The 22,222-nt window shown below is 33.2% G+C and overlaps 2 protein-coding genes across 5 annotated transcripts in view; both read left to right on the forward strand.

Annotated features, from left to right (window-relative positions):
* The window catches only part of LOC148620530 (cytochrome P450 4V2-like), a 59,425-nt gene that overhangs the window by 23,044 nt on the left and 14,159 nt on the right, over window positions 1–22,222 (forward strand). For all 4 annotated transcript variants that reach the window (XM_088581455.1, XM_088581457.1, XM_088581456.1 and 1 more), the window contains exons 7-8: window positions 2,618–2,830; window positions 20,558–20,660. In XM_088581455.1, the coding sequence (XP_088437581.1) occupies window positions 2,618–2,830; window positions 20,558–20,660 (316 nt within the window). The remainder of the gene's footprint in view (window positions 1–2,617; window positions 2,831–20,557; window positions 20,661–22,222) is intronic.
* On the forward strand, window positions 4,747–5,898 carry LOC148620532 (uncharacterized). The gene is given in 3 exon segments (XM_088576842.1): window positions 4,747–4,757; window positions 5,018–5,809; window positions 5,811–5,898. Coding segments are annotated over 3 exon segments (891 nt in total).

A 22,222-nucleotide genomic window follows, 5' to 3' on the forward strand; every position in this document is an offset into this window, starting at 1 on the left:
GCATCAAGAGTGAATCTTGGGTACATGTATGTCAAGAATGGAGAGGTTATTTTGATGAATTGACAAAGATAATTCATCAGTGAACTTAATACTGTCTTTTTTTTTAAAAATTGTAATTTTTTTGGCACCCTTTGGGTCTAATTTCTGAAAACTAGCGACAAAAATGGCAGCTGGCGATATTTCTGGCGACAGAATTTTGGAAGCCAGAGCAGCCCCTGATATTGCTTTGAATATGAAATAGATAAAACTATTTTTATGTCAAAAATATCCATATTTGTTGAATTTGGATAATTGTGAACATATTTTCCTACATCCAGGAGAATAAAAATATAAAAATTTCATTAAGTATTGATTAAAATACTCTATTTGGAGGTAATTAAGCTATTTTAACTAATGCAAAACCATCTTATTTGTCTCAAAAAGAAAATGTTGCATTGTTGATATGAAAAATGTCCAATTTATTATACATGGTACATTGCGAAAACATTTTCATTGGTCAGGGAGTATGAAGTATTACAATTTCATAAAATTTGGGTAAAATATATTCAATTTTTAGATAATAATTTTTTTAGTCTTATATGATACCATTTTATTGCTCTGAATATGAAAAGAAAGTAATTTTTATGTGACAAAAATCCATAATTGTTGTATATGGATCATTTGGAGCACATTTTCCTAAATTTCTTAAAGTATTGGTAAAAAAAAACACTATTTTGAAATAATTTAGCTATTTTAAATAATGTGATACCATCTTATTTGTCTAAAAAAGAAAATGTTGCATTGTTGATATGAAAAAGGTCTATATTTATGAAAAAATGGTACATTGCGAAAACATTTTCACTGGTTTGGGAATATAAAAAGATTGAAATATCATAAGATTGGGGTAAAATATACTCAAATTTTAGATAATAGAGTATTTTTGATTAATAAGATACCATCAAATTGCTCTGAATATGAAAATAAAGTTGTTTTTCTTTTTGGTGAAAAATGTCCATATTTGTTTGTATATGTATCATTTAGAACACATTTTTCTTGTTCCAGGAGAATAAAAATGCCAAAATTTCATGAAGTATTGGTAAAAAGTACTCTATTTTGAAATAATTTAGCTATTTTAACTAATGTGATACCATTTTGTTAATCTAAAAAAAAAGTATTACATTGTTGATATGAAAAGTGTCCATCTTTAGTGCTAATGGTACATTGCGAAAACATTTTACTGGACTGAGAGTATGCAATTATTGAAATTTCATTAAACTGGGGTAAAATATACTCAATTTTTATTCTGAAACCACAAACAAAAAGCCATTATAGTTTGGGAAACTTCCCCAACCATTTCGGAAGGCCCTTCAAATTTTGACAGTATTCCATTATATGTACAGAAAATGTACCATTGTTTGAAACCAATCATTACATGTCTTATCACAGGGGTGTGACTTTTCTAAGTCTTACATGGCAGATGTGACTCACTTAAGACCTAAAGGCCTTATCACAGGGGTGCGACTCATCTATAAGACCTGCATGAGTTATCAAAGGGGTGTGACTCATCTAAGACCTACATGCCTTATCACAGGGGTGTGGCTCTTTTAAGACCTACTCGAGTTATCACAGGGGTGTGACTCATCTAAGAATTAAGTCTTATCACTGGGGTGTGACTCATGGAAGAATTACATGTCTTATCACTGGGGTATGACTAATCTAAGAATTACATGTCATGTCACAGGGATGTGACTCATCTAAGAATTATGTCTTATCACTGGGGTGTGACTCATCTAAGAATTACATGTCTTATCACAGGGGTGTGACTTGTCTAAGAATTACATGTCTTATCGCAGGGGTGTGATTCTTCTAAGAATTACATGTCTTATCGCAGGGGTGTGATTCTTCTAAGAATTACATGTCCTATTACAGGGTTTGTCTCTTCTAAGACCTACATGCCTTATCACAGGGGTGTGACTCTGCTCAGACCTACATGTCTTATCACAGGAATGTGACTCATCTGACTTACATGTATTTCTTATTTGGTGATTTAGTTTTTTATTGAAAAAAATACATGTAACAAGCTTGTTGAATATACAATAAATGTGAGTTTTCAATCTGTTTGATGACAAATCTAGTGTTATCTATGAAAGACAAATAATCAGAAAACTACTTTTACAGAAATGTAACTGTCTGAAGTTGTATTGTCAGGAAAATATGACATTCTTCATTACTTATTATGTTATTAAAACTTTGTAAGGAAATTATTCTCCATGAAATCTGAAGATTTCTACATTTAGGTCAATACAATGAGATTGGATACAGTGAATATGTCAAAGAGACCCCTCTGGGATAAAAAATGTCTTCCATGCGTGATGAGGAAACCCTCACAGCACATGGCATGCTGCAGCTGGCCCCTAAATAACATTATACATATGCCCAAAACAAGTACACTGTACTTGATTTCTTATGTTGTTTTCTACCTTTAGATAAAATACTTTATAATATATCCTAGGATTGTTTATTGCTTTCTACCCTTTAGATAAAATACTTTGTAATGTATTCTAGGATTATTTATTGCTTTCTACCCTTTAGATGGAATACGTTATAATATATCCTAGGATTGTTTATTGCTTTCTAGGTGATAAAGGAAAAGAGTAAAGAATTCACAGAAAAACAATCAAAAGGAATCACAATGGAGGATATGTTAACCAATCATGATGATGATGAGACGTCATACATCACTCGTGACAAACGATTAGCATTCCTTGACATGTTACTATGTTCCACAACTCAGGGAGAGAAGTTATCGTTTCAGGATATAAGAGAGGAAGTGGATACCTTCATGTTTGAGGTTGGTTCTATTTCACTTGTTTAGCACCCACTGGTGAATGTGTAAAGCAAATGTTCTCGAGTACCAAATAATAAAATAATATATCTCTTGATGACTTCTCAAACACCAAATGATGAAATTATATCTCTTGATGACTTCTCAAACACCAAATGATGAAATTATAACTCTTCATGGCTTCTCAAACACCAAATGATGAAATTATAACTCTTCATGACTTCTCAAACGCCAAATGATGAAATTATATCTCTTGATGACTTCTCAAAAACCAAATGATGAAATTATAACTCTTGATGATTTCTCAAAAACAAAGTGATGAAATTATAACTCTTGATGACTTCTCAAACACCAAATGATGAAATTATATCTCTTGATGACTTCTCAAAAACCAAATGATGACTTCTTAAACACCAAATGATGAAATTATATCTCTTGATGACTTCTCAAAAACCAAATGATGAAATTATAACTCTTCATGACTTCTCAAACACCAAATGATGAAGTTACAACTCTTCATGACTTCTCAAACACCAAATGATGAAATTATATCTTTTGATGACTCTTCATGACTTCTCAAACACCAAAGGATGAAATTATATCTCTTGATGACTCTTCATGACTTCTCAAACACCAAATGATGAAATTATAACTCTTCATGACTTCTCAAACACCAAATGATGAGATTATAACACCCTATAACTTCTCAAACACCAAATGGTGAAATTATATCTCTTGATGACTTCTAAAAAAAAAACAAATGATGAAATATCTCTTGATGACTTCTCAACCACTAAATGATTAAATTATAACTCTTGATGACTTCTCAAAAAAAAAAAAAAAAACAAATGATGAAATATCTTGATGACTTCTCAAAAACCAAATGATGGCTTTGTTCCGGTCCTACTAAACAAAGAGTGGTAAAGAACACAAAAGTCTGGTACCGAAATATTGGTTTATTTTATTGAATAAAAGTTTCTTTGTATCTATATAGTGTTTATTTTTCTATGTGACCATTGAAAATAATATATCAACTACTATTCTGGATATTTATTCATAGATCGGCATCTAGACATCGTCGCGCGATCAGTTCGCAAAGTCTGGTGATGTGAAGGAGTTAAATAGCTATTTATTTGCATTTAAATAAACAAAAACAATGATGTATGGTATATAACTTGTTATGATTCAAAGTTATTTTATTGGCGACTAGATAAATAAACTAATAATGTTACGGTGACGGTGAGGAAACGTAATTAATCAGTAAATAGATTCGAATGTCAAAATATCCCATCTATTTTTTGTGGTAAATGATATAGTTGTTTACTTTGAATGTACTAATAAATGCTACCATTGGTAATATGTGTTATAGTATATGTAATATTTAACCATTTTGTAACATCTTGATGAAAAGATAAATGGAATTTCTATACTTTATTTATTAGAAAATGAATATCAAATATGCTAAAACAAATAAAATAATACTTAATGTTTAAAAAGTTTACAAAACATGGCTAATTTAATTTGCCTGACATATGTCTTTTCTGCTTCTTCAGTTAAATGGACACCGCCTTGAAGAAATGCACTCTCCTTCGGATTTATAAGTCCTCTTACTTTCCAAAACATAACTCTGTTGCTGTTTCTAAATTTGTCTTGTAGTAATCTGTTGATAGAACTTTTTTTCTCACAAGCATCTGTTGTCATACCCCTTGGTTTAAAACGTGGGAATAAGCTACCAATTATAACTTCTCCAACCCCGTACTGTTGAATTAATGTCTGTACAAAATTACAGATGCGACTGAAACGGTATTTGCTGATAATGGGGTCCACCCCAGTTGCTGTCACGGGCAATGGGAATTGCCTTTTTAATGCTATTTCGGTAGCATTATTTGGCAACGAAAAATGCTTCACATAGAGAAATTAAGATGGCCGCCAAGTTAGTGAGTTGATGTTTCAGCTCTGCAGTTTTTTGACAAGTTAGGCTGGATTTTGATTACTTCTATCTGTGAAAATTACATCTACATGCTGATCTTTTGAGGAGCTTTCTGGATATATGCATATTTTGAACATTAATTACAAATTGGATTTAAAAAGTTGCATAGACTGATTTTTATATGCAGATTTTTCATTGATTTTTGTGGGAACAATGTACAAAAAGATGTGAAAACAGTACAAACAATGTTGGTAGCTATAAAGACTGGAAACAACAAGTCCACAAAAAGAAAATCCACCAAAGCGAGACCAACGATCTCATTCAGATGTGGCAGAGGAACGTGTTGAGAGTCTTGATGTGACCAGTATTCATAGTGATCTGGCAGACATTAAACAATCCCTCCAGGGTACAGTGACAAAGTCTGATCTAGAAAGTGCAGTTAACTGTTTGCTGAAACAAAAGGACTTAAAACAGGTTGTCACAGACATTGTTACCCAATTATTGGAGAATTTCAAGCAAACAATATCAAAAGAATTTGAACACAAACTTGTAGAAAGAACCGGGAAATTGCAAGACCAAATTGATTCATTGTACATGGTAATTGAAAACCTGAATGAAATGATCAGAAAGAAGGATAAGGTTATACAAGAACTAGAAGAAAGGGTGGTGGATAGTGAGAGAAGATCTATAGATGCTCTAAAACTTGCAAACTACAATGAGCAGTATTCCAGGAAACATAATATATGTATGCTAAACTTCCCAGAAAAGAGAGGTGAATCACTCAGGACTGATTTCGTTGATTTGGTGAGGAAAGACTTGAAAGTAGACACTGAACCTGATGATATTCAGGCTATACACAGAATTCCTGGTAAGAAGGGGAAGGTAAAACCAGTTATTGTGAAAGTGAGAAATATGGACATTAAAATCAAAATCATGAGGCAAAAGAAGAAACTGAATAATGAAGTGAAGTTTCATGATGACATTACACAACGTAATCTGGGACTTATGGCAAGGATGAAGAAATATACAGAACTTGAGAACGTATGGTTCTATAACTAACATTTATGGTTAAAAACCTGAAGGTAACAGAATCAGGTTTGACATTTTCAATGATATTGGTGAGAAAATAAGAAAGGGTAATTAGAATTAATGTCATAACAAACATTTCATACACACAGTTGTATCTTCCATTTCATTTTTCTGTTTTATTTCAAGATAAAGCTGATAGTTACTGATTAATCAGCTGTTTATAATATAGGGGAGACAACTCTAATTTTATGTAGATATGAAATAATTTGTGTACATAACATGTCCTTTGCAAGAAGGATTAATTCAGTTACTTTTTCCATTTTTTTTTTTTTTTTTTTTTTTTTAAGATAAATTTGAAATAAATACTTTATAGTTTTTGAAATTATAATCTTGATTGATGTAATAATTTACGATCAATCATTGCTCTGTTGTTGTATATAATACAGGGGAGACAATTCTAGGTAATTTTGACTCAAACCACCTGTTCCATTTGTTTTTTCCACACAATGATTCAGATGCAATATATGATAAATGATTTACAATCTTTATAAGTAAAATATATGTGCATATTTGTTTATTTTGATGTCCTTCTATAGAACGCAAGTTCTTTTCTTGCTCCCCCATTAAATTTCTAAAAATTACTATACAGGTAACTAAATACTTGTGATGCAGTTGCTTAGTTTGATGTCATACTTAGGGTGAAAATTCCTGTTTTTGACATTGAAAAAGAAAGATACATTGATTGTTTTCTTGTTCCTTCCCTCTATAATAAATGTTTTGTATTGCTTAAGGGTTAAATTTGATTTATTTCTCGTTTTCTTAAGTGAATTAATTGAAAAAAAAAGGTCTCTCTTTGGAATAACATGTCAGGATTAAAAAAAATGTAACTGCTATTACAATATAAATGTTTATGTTTTGTTAGACTGCAAAAATGTGAGAATGTTAGTTGTACTGTTTCATATAAACCATCTTATTATAGAACGTGTAAAAGAGTATGTGTGTGAAATTATCTTGTTTTGTATGTATGGTTTACTCTTAATAAATACTGTTTTAATTTTTGAAGCTTTGCACATCACATAATGAATAATAACATTACAGTTCTATCTGTGAATGTAAGGGGTCTATTTTCAAATCCTAAAAAGAGATCTGATGTTTTTAATTGGGCAAAAGGTAAAAATGCCTCAGTCGTTTGCTTTCAAGAAACACACAGTTGTAAAGAAGTTGAAAAAAAGTGGGAAGATGAATGGGGTAATACATGTATAGTCAGCCATTTTAATAATAGAAGTGCTGGTGTTTGTGTCATGTTTAAAAGTGGTCTTGATTTTACTATTCATGGATCAAAAGCAGATGTAAATGGTTGTTATATTGTTCTAGATTTAACCTTGTATGAGCAGTGATTGACTTTTGTTTGCTTATATGGATATAATAGTGATAACCCCACTTTGTTTGGTGAAATTTTTCAGTGTATTGTTTCTTTTTCTAACACAAGTTTGTTGTTATGTGGTGACTGGAATGTTGTTCAGGATAAGAGCATTGATACATACAATATTATACATACTAGAAATCCTAATTCACATAAAAAGATTGAAGAATTGATAGAAACATTTGAACTACTTGGTCCTTGGAGAACTTGTTTCCCAGAAGAAAGAAAGTATACTTGCCGACAAAGTTCTCCAATAAAACAAAGTAGGTTAGATTATTTTTTGGTTACTGAAGATCTGTTTTCTCTCATGAAGAACACTAAAATTATTTCTGGGTACAAAACAGATCATTCGGCTATACTTTTTACATTTTCTGCCAGTCTTGCTAAGAGAGGGAGGGATACTGGAAATTTAATTCTCAGCTGCTTCGAGATCTTAATTATGTAGAAAAAGTTAAGATGTGCATCAATGACACAGTATCTGAATACTATTCTTCTGGAGATGTGAATGACACTTTGAATGTTCAACTTATATGTAATGATCAGTTGTTTTTTGAAATCCTTAAGATGAAGATTAGAAGTATGTCAATATCATATAGTATTGCTAAGTCGAGAGAGGAAAAGGAAGCGATTATTACTCTGGAAAAAGATATACAGAATCTAGAAGATGTTATGAATTCGGCACCTGATGCCAATACATTATTATCTTTAAATCAGAAGAAGTCCGAGTTAAAAAATAAAAGAGAACAAAAAATAGAGGGCATTCTACTTAGATCAAGAGCAAACTGGCATGAAAATGGAGAAAAATGTTCACAATATTTTTGCAAACTAGAAAAGAACAATTTTATTAAGAAAACCATTACTGAATTAATAGATGAGAAGGGAAATCACATTTCTAATCATTCAGAAATTCTTCTTGAACAGCAGAAATTTTATAAGAATCTGTATTCAAGGAGAATCTTTAGCACTGATGATGAATCTTTTTTCAGTCACAATGTTAAACTCACAGAAGAACAAAGAAACTTCTGTGAGGGTAACCTTACATATAAAGAATGTGCGGAGTCTCTGAAAGTAATGGTAAATGAAAAGAGTCCAGGCTCTGATGGTTTTACTGCAGATTTTTACAAATTCTTTTGGAAATATATTAGTCCATTTCTTTTTCATTCTCTGAAATTCAGATATGAATCAGGAACTTTTTCAGATTTTCAATATCAGAGAATTATTACTTGCATTCCAAAAGATGGTAAAGACAGACGTTTTATGGGCAATTGGAGACCTATTAGTTTATTAAACACTGATATAAAAATAGCTTCCTCTCTAATTGCTTATAGAATGAAATCTGTATTACCATCTATTATTAGTGATACTCAAAAGGGATTTATTAAAAACAGATTTATAGGTGTGAATACTTGATTGTTGTATGATTTAATGCATTATCTTGAACAGCATGACAAAACCGGTTTATTATTACTTGTGGATTTTGAAAAAGCATTGAATGGGAGTTTTTGAACAAAGCACTTAAAAGTTTCAATTTTGGTCCATCTGTTTCTAAGTGGCTGGAAATATTCCATTTGAAGGCCAGAAGTTGTGTTATAAATAATGGTCATATGTCAGACTTTTTCAGTTTTGAGAGAGGCTGTCGACAAGGCGACCCCCTTTCACCTTATTTATTTATTATTGGAGTGGAATTACTTGCTATGAAGTTAAAGGCTAATAAGAATATTGAAGGCATTGAAATTAAAGATAATGATACATTATTAAGTCAGTATGCTGATGACACTTTTCTTGTTCTGGATGGTAGTGAAGTTTCATTGAAAGAAACACTTGATTGTTTTGAGTCTTTTTATAAGGTATCTGGTTTAAAGATGAACACTTCCAAGACAAAGGCTGTTTGGGTCGGAAATAAAAAATATTCAGATCTCGTTCTTTGCCCGGATAAACATCTTCACTGGACACACTCAAATTTTAGAGTATTAGGAATTGATTTTTCTCTTGATCTTAATCGTATGTTAGATCTAAATTTTTCAAAAAAAAATTAAGGAAGTATCTGCTATATTGAAGAGCTGGCAACACAGAAAACTTACATTATTGGGTAAAATTACTGTAATTAAAACTCTATCACTGCCAAAATTAATATATCTTTTAAGTTCAGTGCCTAACTTACCTCAGTCAAAGTTAAACGAGTTAAATTCCCTCTTTACAGTTTTATATGGGATGTGAAACCTGATAAGATCAAACGGACCACTTTGATTGGTGATATAGCACAAGGGGGATTGAAGATGATACACCTGCAGTCTTTTAATAATTATATTAAAGTTAGTTGGATAAAGAGACTGATTAACAATTTTGATGGGGATTGGCAAAAATTACTTTTATATCATGATCTAAAAAACTATGGCAGTGATAGAGTTTTAAACCTCCAGAAAGAAAAACTAAAAGAAATAATTGGATGTATTAACAAATCCATTCTGGAAAGATGTATTTGAGAGTATGTATTTAGCAAAACCACATACAAAAATTTGTATTAAAGAAATTTTATCATTAGATATTCTCAATTTTGTAGATATGTGTGATTCTCCTTTCTATGTTAAATGGAAACAATATGGTGTACAATATTGATCTAATTGATCATCAGAACAAGAATTTTTGTACATTTCAAAAAATGAAACAAGATTAATACAAACAATTTTGTCAAATATTATAGTCTGATCTCAAATGTTCCAAAATGTTTTAAAGATCACATAAAAGAAAATACTGCAAATGTTAGTTTAGTTTCATTTAACCCTGTTGACAAATTTTTTCAAAGGATTGTTACCAGCACAAAAGTGAAGTTTATATACAATGATTTTATAGACAATGTTGTTAAGTTACCCACTGAAAAATTTTTGAAGTGGGAAGATTTACTTAGCTGTGATATTGTTAACTGGTCTAAATATTTTATTATTTTAAACAAAGCATGTAAGAATTCTTATTTACGAAATTTTCAGTTCAAATTGTTACATAGAATTATTCCAACAAATTCTTTCCTTTTCAAAATAAAATTGACAAACACAAACTTGTGTACTTTTTGTAATTCACAAGAGAAAACATTAGAACATTTGTTCTTTGATTGTCCAGAGGTTCTTTAATTTTGGACAGCTTTTACTCAGCAGCTGAGGTTATATTATGCAGATTTTGTTTTGATAAAGAGAAAGTATTACTTGGATTTAAGTATGAACTTTGTTCATTAATTTATTATTTATAATTGCTAAAAATTACATTTACAAGTGTAAATTAAATGAACAAAAACCAAACATTACTGATCTAAAGTAGAAGATCAAGAGTTATCATTTAATGGAACTATATGTAGCAAAGAAAAATAATAAAGTTCCGGTAGTGGAAAGATTCGGGGCCCCTTTGCAATACATTTTTCCTAATTAATGTCTGTATGACATGTATTATTATAATTTTTATTACTGTTATCATTATTACGATTACTACTATTTTCTGTTGGTCATGATATTAAATTAAGAGCATATCTACTATCAGTAAATATATCAGTCATATACGTATGATAGAGTGAATGCAAGTGTCAGTGAGTCAGATTTTAATATTACATACCATATCTTATTTCTTTCAATTTTTTCTCAGTTATATTTAAAAAAATATATTGTCAGATCGTTTACAATTATTATATCACCTTTAATCCCTGCCACACCCTAGTCAGGTGGTGATGTAAGGGTAGCTGTAAAATCCTGACTATTCAAAAATAAAAATAAAAATTAAAAAAAAAAAAAAAAATGCTTCATCTGAGCTCAGATTGAAGACATTTTTCGAGATGTTTGAGAATGCTGCGTACTATCAACGCACTCATTCAAAAACACTTATTCCAGACATATGCCCGCCCTTATCTGATTCCATTAAACACTGCACAGACTGGTAGTTGGTCATGTGCATTGACCATGCACGCTGCCAGTAGTGTTATTGGTAGACCTATAAAGTCTGTGTACCCCGTTGTTAATGGACCCTCAGATTAGTATATTAAGATCTTGAACACATCCTTTAAGCCCTGTGCTTCAAGATCACGACATGAGCATAGCATCATGTGGTCTGGTGGTCACACCATAGGCACTCTTTGGAGGCCTACCCACTTTGTCTACCTCATTCCTGATACGGTTGACTGTTCCCCCATCTGCATAGATGATTTTGAACAGTTTCCACCGTAAGGCAAGGAGGAAGCTACTTCCACACCTGCCAAGTCAGCTGCACCTGTTGCTCATGATTCAGTGAGCAAGCCTTCAGTAGACCCCGATTCGACCATTAATTACTCCGATATTACAGACCCCGTACTGAAGTCTACCATGGCTTCTTTCATTCAGTCTAACCAAACTGAATCAGACTGCAACCAGTCTGAACATGTGATTTCTGACCCCATTCCTAAATCACATGTTTCAAAGGCTGTCAATGTCAGTGTTCAAAAACATGACACAAGTAATTTGGACATCACTAATATGTCGATGGATGTAGTGCACCCCTACAAAAATCCTTCGACAAATTCCGTGACATCTTTTTTGAACATTGATAAACTATATGACCTGGCCTCCACTCAGACTTCTACCCTGACCTCCATCCCACCTGGTGTCCAGCAAAACGTTTACTTCGTTCTTGGTGACACCAGCAACAGGCAACGCCGCTTGTTGAAAAAACACAGTGAATATCCCGACGATTGTGGTTCTTGGCAGTCCGCCAAGAATTCTACTAAGGCTTTTTACTTTATAAGGTTTGCTCAAAATTCACTGCATTATATTGAATGCCGTGACGGTATTTATCGCAAGAGATCCAAGAAAACATTTATTTCTTTGGACCCTCAGCCTGACCCATCGACTATTGTCGTAGCATATCGCAAGTATTCCAAGTTGACCCGAAATTCTTGTTACAAGAAGCGGGTTACGAGGTTTGTTTGCGAGCCAGTCATATCTACGGTTATAGTCGAGTACATTGGGGAATATCCCCCAATGTTGTGCATGGCAATGCCAAGCATACAACGGTCCCTTACCGTTCTTTGACATCCGAACAAAAGACCATTGTTTGTGATGGACTTCAGAACGGTGGAGCCCCCGTGGACATCAGGAGATTAGTTAATACAGCTACTCCTGATGACATTATATCACACCGCGTTACTCATAATGCCAAGTACTACACCCAAAGGAAAGACAGACCTGAGTCCACTCATAGGATTAACGTTGCTGATGACGTCTTAGCTGCCCTTAACATGTTTAAGGGCAGTCTCTTTATCAGAGAAGTTGTCACAACTGACCCATCCAAACCCCCCAGTCTTGTCCTGGTTACACAGAATTGCAGTTGGCCATGCTTAAATCTGCAATCGCTGCAGGTACTGTTATTGGCATAGACAGAACTTTTAACTTAAGTTCATGTTTCATCACCCCTGTGTGCTTCCCAAACGTCTGTGCATCCAATTATGATAGGTCCCATGCTATTACTTTGGGATGGTCAATTTGACTCCTATCATAAGTTCACCTCCCACCTTCAGGGCAAGTTGCTTGATACTGATCAGTCCCACATGATATTTGGGTCAGATGAGGAACTTGCCTTTATGAAGGCTATTAAGTTGTCCTTTCCCAATGCTTCGTGTCTCCTTTGTGCGAAGCATCTTAAGGACAATGTGGTACATAATCTTGGTAAGTCTTTACCTCAACCTGAGGTATTATTGCTAAGATTATTGCCAAGTTGTTTGGCCCTGACGGTATACTTACCTCTGACGACTTCTTTACTTTTGACGAAATACATATGAACTGATAGACTCGTATGACATCCCTTACCTGTGTAACAGGTTACTGCCCAACTTGAAGGAGTTTTCCTTCAAGCCCCGTTCAAAGCACCCCTGGCTACCCCGACTCTGTAATGAGTCATACAATAATGTCATTAAGCGTAGCACTAACTGGGTTGTCCAGAGGCTACCAGATTTAGTGACAAAATTGTATGAGCTTGTACAGGAACAGACTCGTGACATCAGGGGTGCTTTACATGATACCGGCAAATTCACTCTGTCACAGAAGGCCTCTGTATTAAAAGTCTCCCACGAGACTTGGATACAGCTTACCCCAGAGCAGAGGTCACGACGCCTGTTGAAATTTGTTAATTTCAAGATCAGGCCCGTGGACACTTTGACCTCAACCGGAGGTCACTTGACCATACCCTCTGTAAACAGAGTTGCGCAAAAGCCGGGTATGCGAAAGCACATGAAGTCATGCAAGACTCACACTGCGACTAACAAAAAACATAAGATTACTTCAGTTTGAAAATAAAAAACAATATATTGTGTTGTTGTCGTGAACTAAAACTTTAAACAGAATTAAATGAACTTAATAATAAAATGAAATGAAATGACATGAAATGACATGACATGACATGACATAGATTGAAATGAAATAAATCTAAATAAATGATTCATTAAAATAAAATTGAAAGAAGGAAATTTTGACTTACGTAACGGACATTTATTCGTCTGCAAGACAGGAGGATAAAAGACATTACATACGGCAATACTTTGAATATTACATTTTTTTCTTAGATATAACTTACTTTACGGACGATGGAGAGTAAGAGACTTACAATATGGATTTATTGACAGAAAAAGAGAAAGTAAATTAAATAGTAAGTCCCTCTGGTCAGCAATTGTATGAGAAAAATATCTGAAATATGAAATTCTAATTTATAATGATAAAAAGATTGATTGATATATCAGGACCTTCAAAAATATTTTAAAATAAAGGGAGGGAGTAATGGTGATCTCCAGATATTGATTGATTGATGGTCCATGAAGTTCAATTCTCCTACTTGCATTTCAAAAACTAGTTAAATATAGTTAAAATTACTTAGTTTTTTTTTACATTACTGTCTACGGACAACCTTTATTTGCCTGCAAGACAGGAGAGTAAAAGACCTGACGTACGTTTTTTTTAAATAGAAATGATATAAAATAATTTTAGATAATTTTTTAGGTAAATAACAGAAAAAAAAATGAATTATCTATGATTGGTTGATTGAGTATTCATGAAGTTCAACTTTCCCCTTAAATTTCTCTTTGTGGATTTTAAATTTTATTTTGAATATTCCAGAATAAATTTTCTATATGAAACCAAAATTATCCGACATAAAAGGAAATGAAGGGAGGGGGTATGGTTGATCACCAAAACTTTGGCTAAAGAATTTTGGGGGCCCATCCTACACGTTTCATAGCCTTGACGTGGAGTGGGGGCTCTTCCATTATTTACATAATTACTGTATGTAATGGTTGTCTAATATTAACATTGCCTGGATATAGCCTTTCTGTGCTGATCGGGCTAAAACACCACTAATTAATAAATCTATTTGAACATTATGTTTTTTTTTCATCTCCATTCCGAATCCATTTTATACTTACTCTATCCTTTGTTTAAACGAATCTGTCATGACATCTGGGAGTTATAAATGAGTGATAAAATACAATATTAAAGACTGAAAAAGTTTTAAAAGCATATGAAAATGACCAAATAACACGATTAAACTACAACTCGCATAAAAACAATATTACACACTGAAATTGTCATGAATTATGTACCTCCAGACTTTACGGCTGCCATGTTGGAGAAACGAAAATGTTGAAGTCGTGACCGTATGTAAATAGATGTCTACAGAAATGCACCAAAAACATTTATTTTAGCTAAAAATAAAAGAATATCACTATATAGATACAAAGAAACTTTTATTCAATAAAATAAATCAATATTTCGGTACCAGTCTTTAGCAGGCTTTTGTGCTCTTTACCACTCTTTGTTTAGTAGGACCCCTTTGTTCTGTTCAATTTCTCTTACACCATTTTATTGATTTTGATGTACCCCATGAATTCCACAAATTTCAAAATGCTAAAATTAAGTTGCTGATGTTGTGTCATACATTTCATATAAGAATATATTGAATATTGTACAAAGAAAATTAGAGCATGGTTTTTAAAAACATAGAATATGTTTTGTCAGTTAAATTCTGAAAAGAACTACATTGTATAAAACTTAAAATGGTCCCAATAGAAAATTACTGTCTCCTGTCCTGAATATGTGTACCTTAGAACTTGTGACAGATAAACTTGGTTGTTTTTATGACTTACAAAATTAAAATTAGGAATGACATCATGAAAATGTAATTTTAATACGACCGCAAAAAATGTATTGTTGTATATTGGTATGGCACTGTAGTCGTCTGTAGTTGCTTGGTTTGCATGCAGTAACTTGAGTTTTAATTGGTTTATCTTTATAAAAAATTTATTACAGGGTTACATACTACATAAGGCCGGTATTGATTTTGCGGGGTTGTAGCCCTAATCATTTCAGAATTAGGGGCCAAAAAGGGTCATAAAACAAGCATTTCATAGAATTCAAGGATATAACTCCAGTAAAAGCTAGGGAATATTCTACAATATTCCATACCATAATGGTCAGACTTGGATTTATACTGGGAGTGAAAACTTGAAGTTTTCAGAAATCAGGGCCTAGAAAGTGGACCAGAAACATGCATTTTACTGATGTCCAGACAATAACACAGGGATGATTTATTTTCCGCTTTTTAGCGGAATTTCGCTAATTGAAATCCAAATCATCGTCGTTAACAATTATACAAAAGTCTTCTCCTCTGAAACTATTAGACTGATTAGAACCAAACTTGGTATAAATATTCCTTGGGGTATCCTGCATAGAACTCATGTGGGAATTTTTAATTCGTCTGAAAACATTGCCGCCGTTACTAAAAATAGGGCATAGGGGTCAGACAGTAGTTTTTCACATATATCTCCAAAACTGTGATGAAGTAAAAATGTTCAGCATGATGAGATTTATCTGTGCTCAGCATTATGAGATCTATCTCTGGTCAAATTTTGATTGTAATCCATTAAACCATGTTGGAGTTATTGCCCTTTTTCAACGATTTTTGCTATTTTTAATGTTATTTCTTTAAAAAATCTTCTCCTCTGACACTACTTGACCAATTGAAACCAAACTTGTTATGAATGTTCCTTGGGATATCCTGCAAAGAACTGTCGTGGGGATTTCTGATTCGTTGAAAAACATGGCCGCTGTTACTAAAAATAGAACATAAGGGTCAGACAGCAGATTTTTGCATATATCTCAAAAGCATGATGAGATCTATTTTTTGTTAAATTTTGGATTTAATCTGTCAAGCCATGTTGGAGTTATTGCCCTTTCTCAACGATTTGTGCTATTTTTAATGTTATTTCTTTCGAAAATCTTCTTCTCTGACACTACTTGACCAATTGAAACCAAACTTGGTATGAATGTTCCTTGGGGTATCCTGCATAGAACTGGTGTAGGGATTTTAAATCCGTCAAAAAAACATGGCTGCCGTTAATAAAAATAGAACATAGGGGTCAGACAGTAGTTTTTCACATATATCTCCAAAACAGTAAGGTTAAGCCAAATTCTGACATAGGGGTAAAAGTGTTCAGCATGATGAGATCTATCTGCGGTCAAATGTTCATTTTAATCTATTAAGCCATGTTGGAGTTATTGCCCTTTTTCAACATTTTTTGCTATTTTTCATGTTATTTCTTTCAAAAATATTCTTCTCTGACAATATTTTACCATTTGAAACAAAACTCGGTATAAGTGTTTCTTGGGGTATCCTGCATAGAATTGAAATCTGGTTTTTTGATTCGTCAAAAATGACAGGTTTTTTTTTTCTACAGGTTTCAGCCAATGTCTTGAAAACTATGATAGATTTAGACTTTCATTTACTGAAAGAGTAATCAAGGGAACCAAGGTTATAGTGGTAATCAAAAGAATGTAATCCAGGGACAAAGACCAGACATGGAAAACACATACACAACAAAGAACATGAAGTAACTAAAATCATACATACAAAGTAACAAAAGTAAACGAGCAACTTGGACTCCACTAAAAACTGGGAGCATGGACCAGGTGCACCGGTAGGGCAAGCGTCCTCTGCTTTTCTAGAAACACCCGCTGAGTTGCTCATAAAAAGTCAAGTCCGGGGTAGACAAACGAGGGAAGGAAAACTATGACCTGTTGAATAAATCAGTTTTCATGGTGCTGATGGATACACCATAATGATTCACGAGTTCATGATAACGACCATAAAACTTCTGTAGTGATGACTTCAATCTTGTAGCAACATAACCCTGTTCCAGAAGCCTTTTTGTTAGAGTTCTAGCGCGATACAAAAAGTCTGCGTAGTTTCGGCAAGCTCTGGCCTAACGTATGAGTTGTGATATGAACACTCCATACGCAGGAGCTGAAGGGATGTTGCCACAGATGAAAGGAAAGTTGACAATTCTGAATGAAAAGTCATCACGTTTGTCGTAAAGTTTGGTCAATAGTTTTCCTTTACCATCGATTTCTAAGTGTAGGTCAAGATATGAGACTGACTTCACAGTGTCTGTAGTATCCTTTATCTCAAGTTCTTTTGGGTAGATGCGATTTATCAAATCCCTGAAATTAGGATTGTTTAAAGATAATACATCATATGTATAGCCGAAACTGAGATTGAAGGATCTAGCCAAACGATATTCTTTCTTTCTGATCAGATCAGCTATAAAGTCAGCCTCATAAGAGTGAAGGAATAGGTCAGCAAGTAAAGGAGCACAATTGATATATTGAAATGATACTATGAAAAGTCCTATCAAAGTTTTTTCTTGAGTCAAAATTGTTGGACAACTTCTTGTTTAATTTATTGCCCTTGAATGGCAAAATTCAACCAGGTGAGCGATTCAGGCTTCTGGGAGCGTTTTGTTTGCATATATCTCCAAAACCGTTAGGTTTAGCCAAATTCTTTCGATAGCTGAAATGATCCTTAATATTAGGACTATAAAAGTCTTCTGAGACAAAAGTTGTCACATGACTCCTTGTAAGAGTTATTTCCCTTGAAAGGGGAAAAATAATATTTTTTTAACAGTTTTCAGTTATTATCTTGAAAACTATGATAGATTAAAAGAAACTTTCTATTGTTGAAATGATCCTTATGATAAGCCCTACCAAAGACATCTTGAGCCAAAATTGTTGGACAACTTCTTGTTTAATTTATTGCCCTTGAAAGGCAAAATTCAACCAGGTGAGCGATTCAGGCTGCTGGGAACCTCTTGTTGGATACATTATGATTCCAGATACCTCATATGGTTTTTGAGTTATACAGCTAAAAGTGGCCACATCCCAAAAAATCAACTTTTTTTTTTGTCCTATTTCAATTTTTTTTTATTTGATACCTTATGAAGATGACACCATATATTTTAATCAAATTTCAGATATCTCTTATGGTTTTTATTGATAAGGGGCCAAAGGGACCTCACGCCAAAAAATAGACTTTAATTTTTGGTCTGATTTCAAAAAGAAAAAAAAAATATTGGATAGCTTATGAAAATCCCTGCCTACACTTTTCAATCAGGTTTCAGATACCTCATACGGTTTTTGAGTTATAAAGGGTCAAAGGGGCCACACCCCAAAACATCGACATTTTAATTATTGGTCTGACTTAAAAATTAATTTGTGATTGGATTTCAAGTTTTGTGCTATATTGTGTCCTATCCAGTAGTTGTGTATATAATGAATTGTAAGTCCCTATGCTTAAGTGTGTCAAAAACTAATATTGTGTCCACACTTGCCCCAACTGTTCAGGGTTCAACTACTGCAGTTGTATTATGCTACTATTTCTGAACACTACACAAAAATATTGTCCAAATGTAAATCATTTTATATTATTCAATACCTCTTTTATAACCAGTAAATATGTTTCTTGCTATTATTCAGCTCTATGATATCCTATTATTTCTGCAAATAAAATTAAGATCTAGTCTTCATATTAACTGAAGATTTGAGGGACTCCTTTTTGGCCTTGAAAGTTATTTAGTAATTAATTTGCATTAATTTGCATTTAGGGAATTATTTCTTGCATATTAATGTGTTTAGAATTAGCATAAAAAGTATTAACCATGTTCAATTTAACTCACCTATTAGTCAGATTCTCCATCCTATCCTTAATATTTTACCATCAATAACCAGGAGTTTAAGAGCAGTGATTTTAATGAATTTAAGTTGGCAAGAAAAATCAAATTCAGGAAAGTGTCTAGTTTTTGTAAATTTGATGCTTCAACACCCTTGACCAAAAAGTTTAATAAAGATATGTTTAGCTTAAACTTTAACATTTGTACATATACTAAAATTAGTTGATGGAAGAATGTGGAGGTTTTCCCAAACCAGTGTAGATTGAGGCATTTTCCAAATTTTTTTTTTCATTTCCAACAAAATACTCATTATTATGGTGTAATAATTACGTCATGGGATCAGCTATTACAGAAGTGATTTTTGACCACTTGTTCATAATAAGCCCAGGTTTTTGGTGAACAACAAATCTACATGTAATAGTAATTTGGGGCCATTTCTCTTTGAATTCATAAAACTTGATTGTATTTATGATGGATGATTTGATGTAAACTGTGTTTAAAGAAAAAAACTTCCATTAATCAGTCTGACTGTTACTATAAGGGTTATGTCACTACTGTTGTAGGAATGGGTTTATCTGATTGGGTTAATTTTAGGGTCATGACACTACTGCCACAGCAATGAGTTTATCTGATTGATTATTTTTAGGGTCATGACACTACTGCTGCAGTCATGAGTTTATCTGATTGGTTATTTTTAGGGTCATGACACTTCTGCTACAGCAATGAGTTTATTTGATTCGTTACTTTTAGGGTCATGACACTACTGCTGCAGTCATGAGTTTATTATCCCCCATGACACGTCGCGAGAGGACATGGAGATGCTGGGCGTCTGTTCATCCGCGTTTTCATCACTTTTTTTGTAATGCTTTTACCGAATAAGTTTGTTGTTTGCATTTAGTCTTACTATGAGAAGTTGCAGATTAAGTTTGACTATGGTTTACGGTTGATTAATTTTTACAGAAGTTACGGCCCTTGAACTTGGAAAATTTCATTGAATTTACAGGTTTCCACACTTTTTTTTGTAATGCTTTTACCAATTGATTTCATATTTTGTATGTAGTCTTACTATGAGAAGTTACAGATTAAGTTAAACTTTAGTTATGGTTGAATGATTCTTACAGAAGTTATGGCTCTTGGTTTAGAAAATTTTTATGAATTTAAAGTTTTCCGCACTTTTTGTTCTAGCGTTTTTATCAATTGATTTTATCTTTTGTATGTAATCTTACTATGAGAAATTACAGATTAAGTTCCACTTCGGTTAAGGTTGAAATTTCAGTGAATTTAAAGTTTTCCACACTTTTTTTACATTGGGACATTGGAATGCTGTTCTTTTTTCTGATTGGTTATTTTTAGGGTCACGACACTACTGCTGCAGCCATGAGTTTTGCACTGCATCTTATTGGATCACATCCAGATGTACAGGACAAGGTCCACAAAGAGCTAGATGAAGTGTTTGGTAATCATTGTAAATTATACATGTTTAGTGTGTATTTCAAGGCATCGCTAAATTTGCCTTTTTTTTTTAGACAGCAAATTTAACTTTCATTTAATGGTCCATAGACACATGGTTTTTCTTGTGAGTGCATTTACTTGTATAAAGCAGTGGGTCTGTAATAGGTTGGGTACATGACTTGTTGTAACAGTGGATGGTTTAGATCGATTTTGGGGGGGGGGGTGGGGGTTGTAACCCAACCATTTAGGAATTTTAAGGGAAGCGATGAACATCTGAATAAGACTTAGTTTATATAGCTCATTTCTTATCAAGTTAAATAGGGTTTGTTTTAAAATTTTTTTTATATAACACTGGCTTATTCATAAATTGAAATGATTTTCTGTCAAAAATCTTGATTGTTGAAGTTAATGGATCTGAAATGGAGAAATATCAGATATGGTACATGTACATTTTTTTTAACATTTACTAGTTGACATGCTATAAACGTTCTTTACAAACTGGTTCTATTTTGTTTGGAAGCATATGTATGAATTACTTTGATCTTACATAGGCGGATCCAAGCCCCCTCCCCCCACACTTTATATAGGAAATTACTGAGCGATAACAGAGCCAAGCCTTCTTTTGAGAATCCTTTGATCTGCCTCTGTCTTATGTTCATCAATTCTCTTTAAAACAAATATTTTCTAGTCTTTATCCTTGGATTGCATTCTTTAGATTTCTGCCTGAATCATGGTTCCCTTGCTTACCCTTATTAAATAAGAGACTTTTTTTAGACCTTTATTATTCATACTTGTACACTTAACTTTCCTCAGATACAATTTGAATAAAAAGAGCTAAATTGGCAGTGTAGGGAACCAAAAGAATTTTTCAATTTTCTTAAAAAATGAAAAAGTTGAAAAAGAAAAAAAAAGATGATTTAAGGTTGATGCCCCATTCCACTCAATGGATTTTTTGCCAACCAACACAAAATTGACATCACCAAGAACTATCCTATACTGTAAGTGTAAACCATACTCAGGTCATGTTGAAAATGGTTAAAAAAACCTGAAATCTCTGGATTTCCTGGGCTTTGTTTCCTGGGCCCCACCAGGGCTGCGCACTTGGACCCTGCTTAGGGGCTTAAGGCAGCCCGCAAACCCCCCATCAGATCTTCAAATTTTTTCAACAGAAGTCACTTTCATCTCTGTTTAAGCCATGTTGGAGTTATTGCCCTTTTTCAACGATTTTTCGTTTTTTTTAATGTTATTGCTTTCAAAAATCTTCTCCTCTGACACTACTTGACCAATTGAAACCAAACTTGGTATCAATGTTTCTTAGGATATCCTACATAGAACTGATGTGGGGATTTTTGATACGTCAAAAAACATGGCCGCCATAACTAAAAATAGAACATAAGGGTCAGACAGTAGTTTTTCGCATATATCTCAAAACTGTTAGGTTTAGCCAAACTCTTTCAATTGCTGAAATGATCCTTATTATAAGGCCCTCAAAAGTCTTGAGGGATCAAAGTTGTCAGGCGACTCCTTTTAAGAGTTATTGCCCTTGAAAGATGAAAAATTATTATT

The sequence above is a fragment of the Perna viridis genome, chromosome 4 (assembly GCF_037379345.1).
Source record: "Perna viridis isolate PV_CMFRI_1.1 ecotype Kerala chromosome 4, ASM3737934v1, whole genome shotgun sequence".
NCBI classification, from domain to species: domain Eukaryota; kingdom Metazoa; phylum Mollusca; class Bivalvia; order Mytilida; family Mytilidae; genus Perna; species Perna viridis.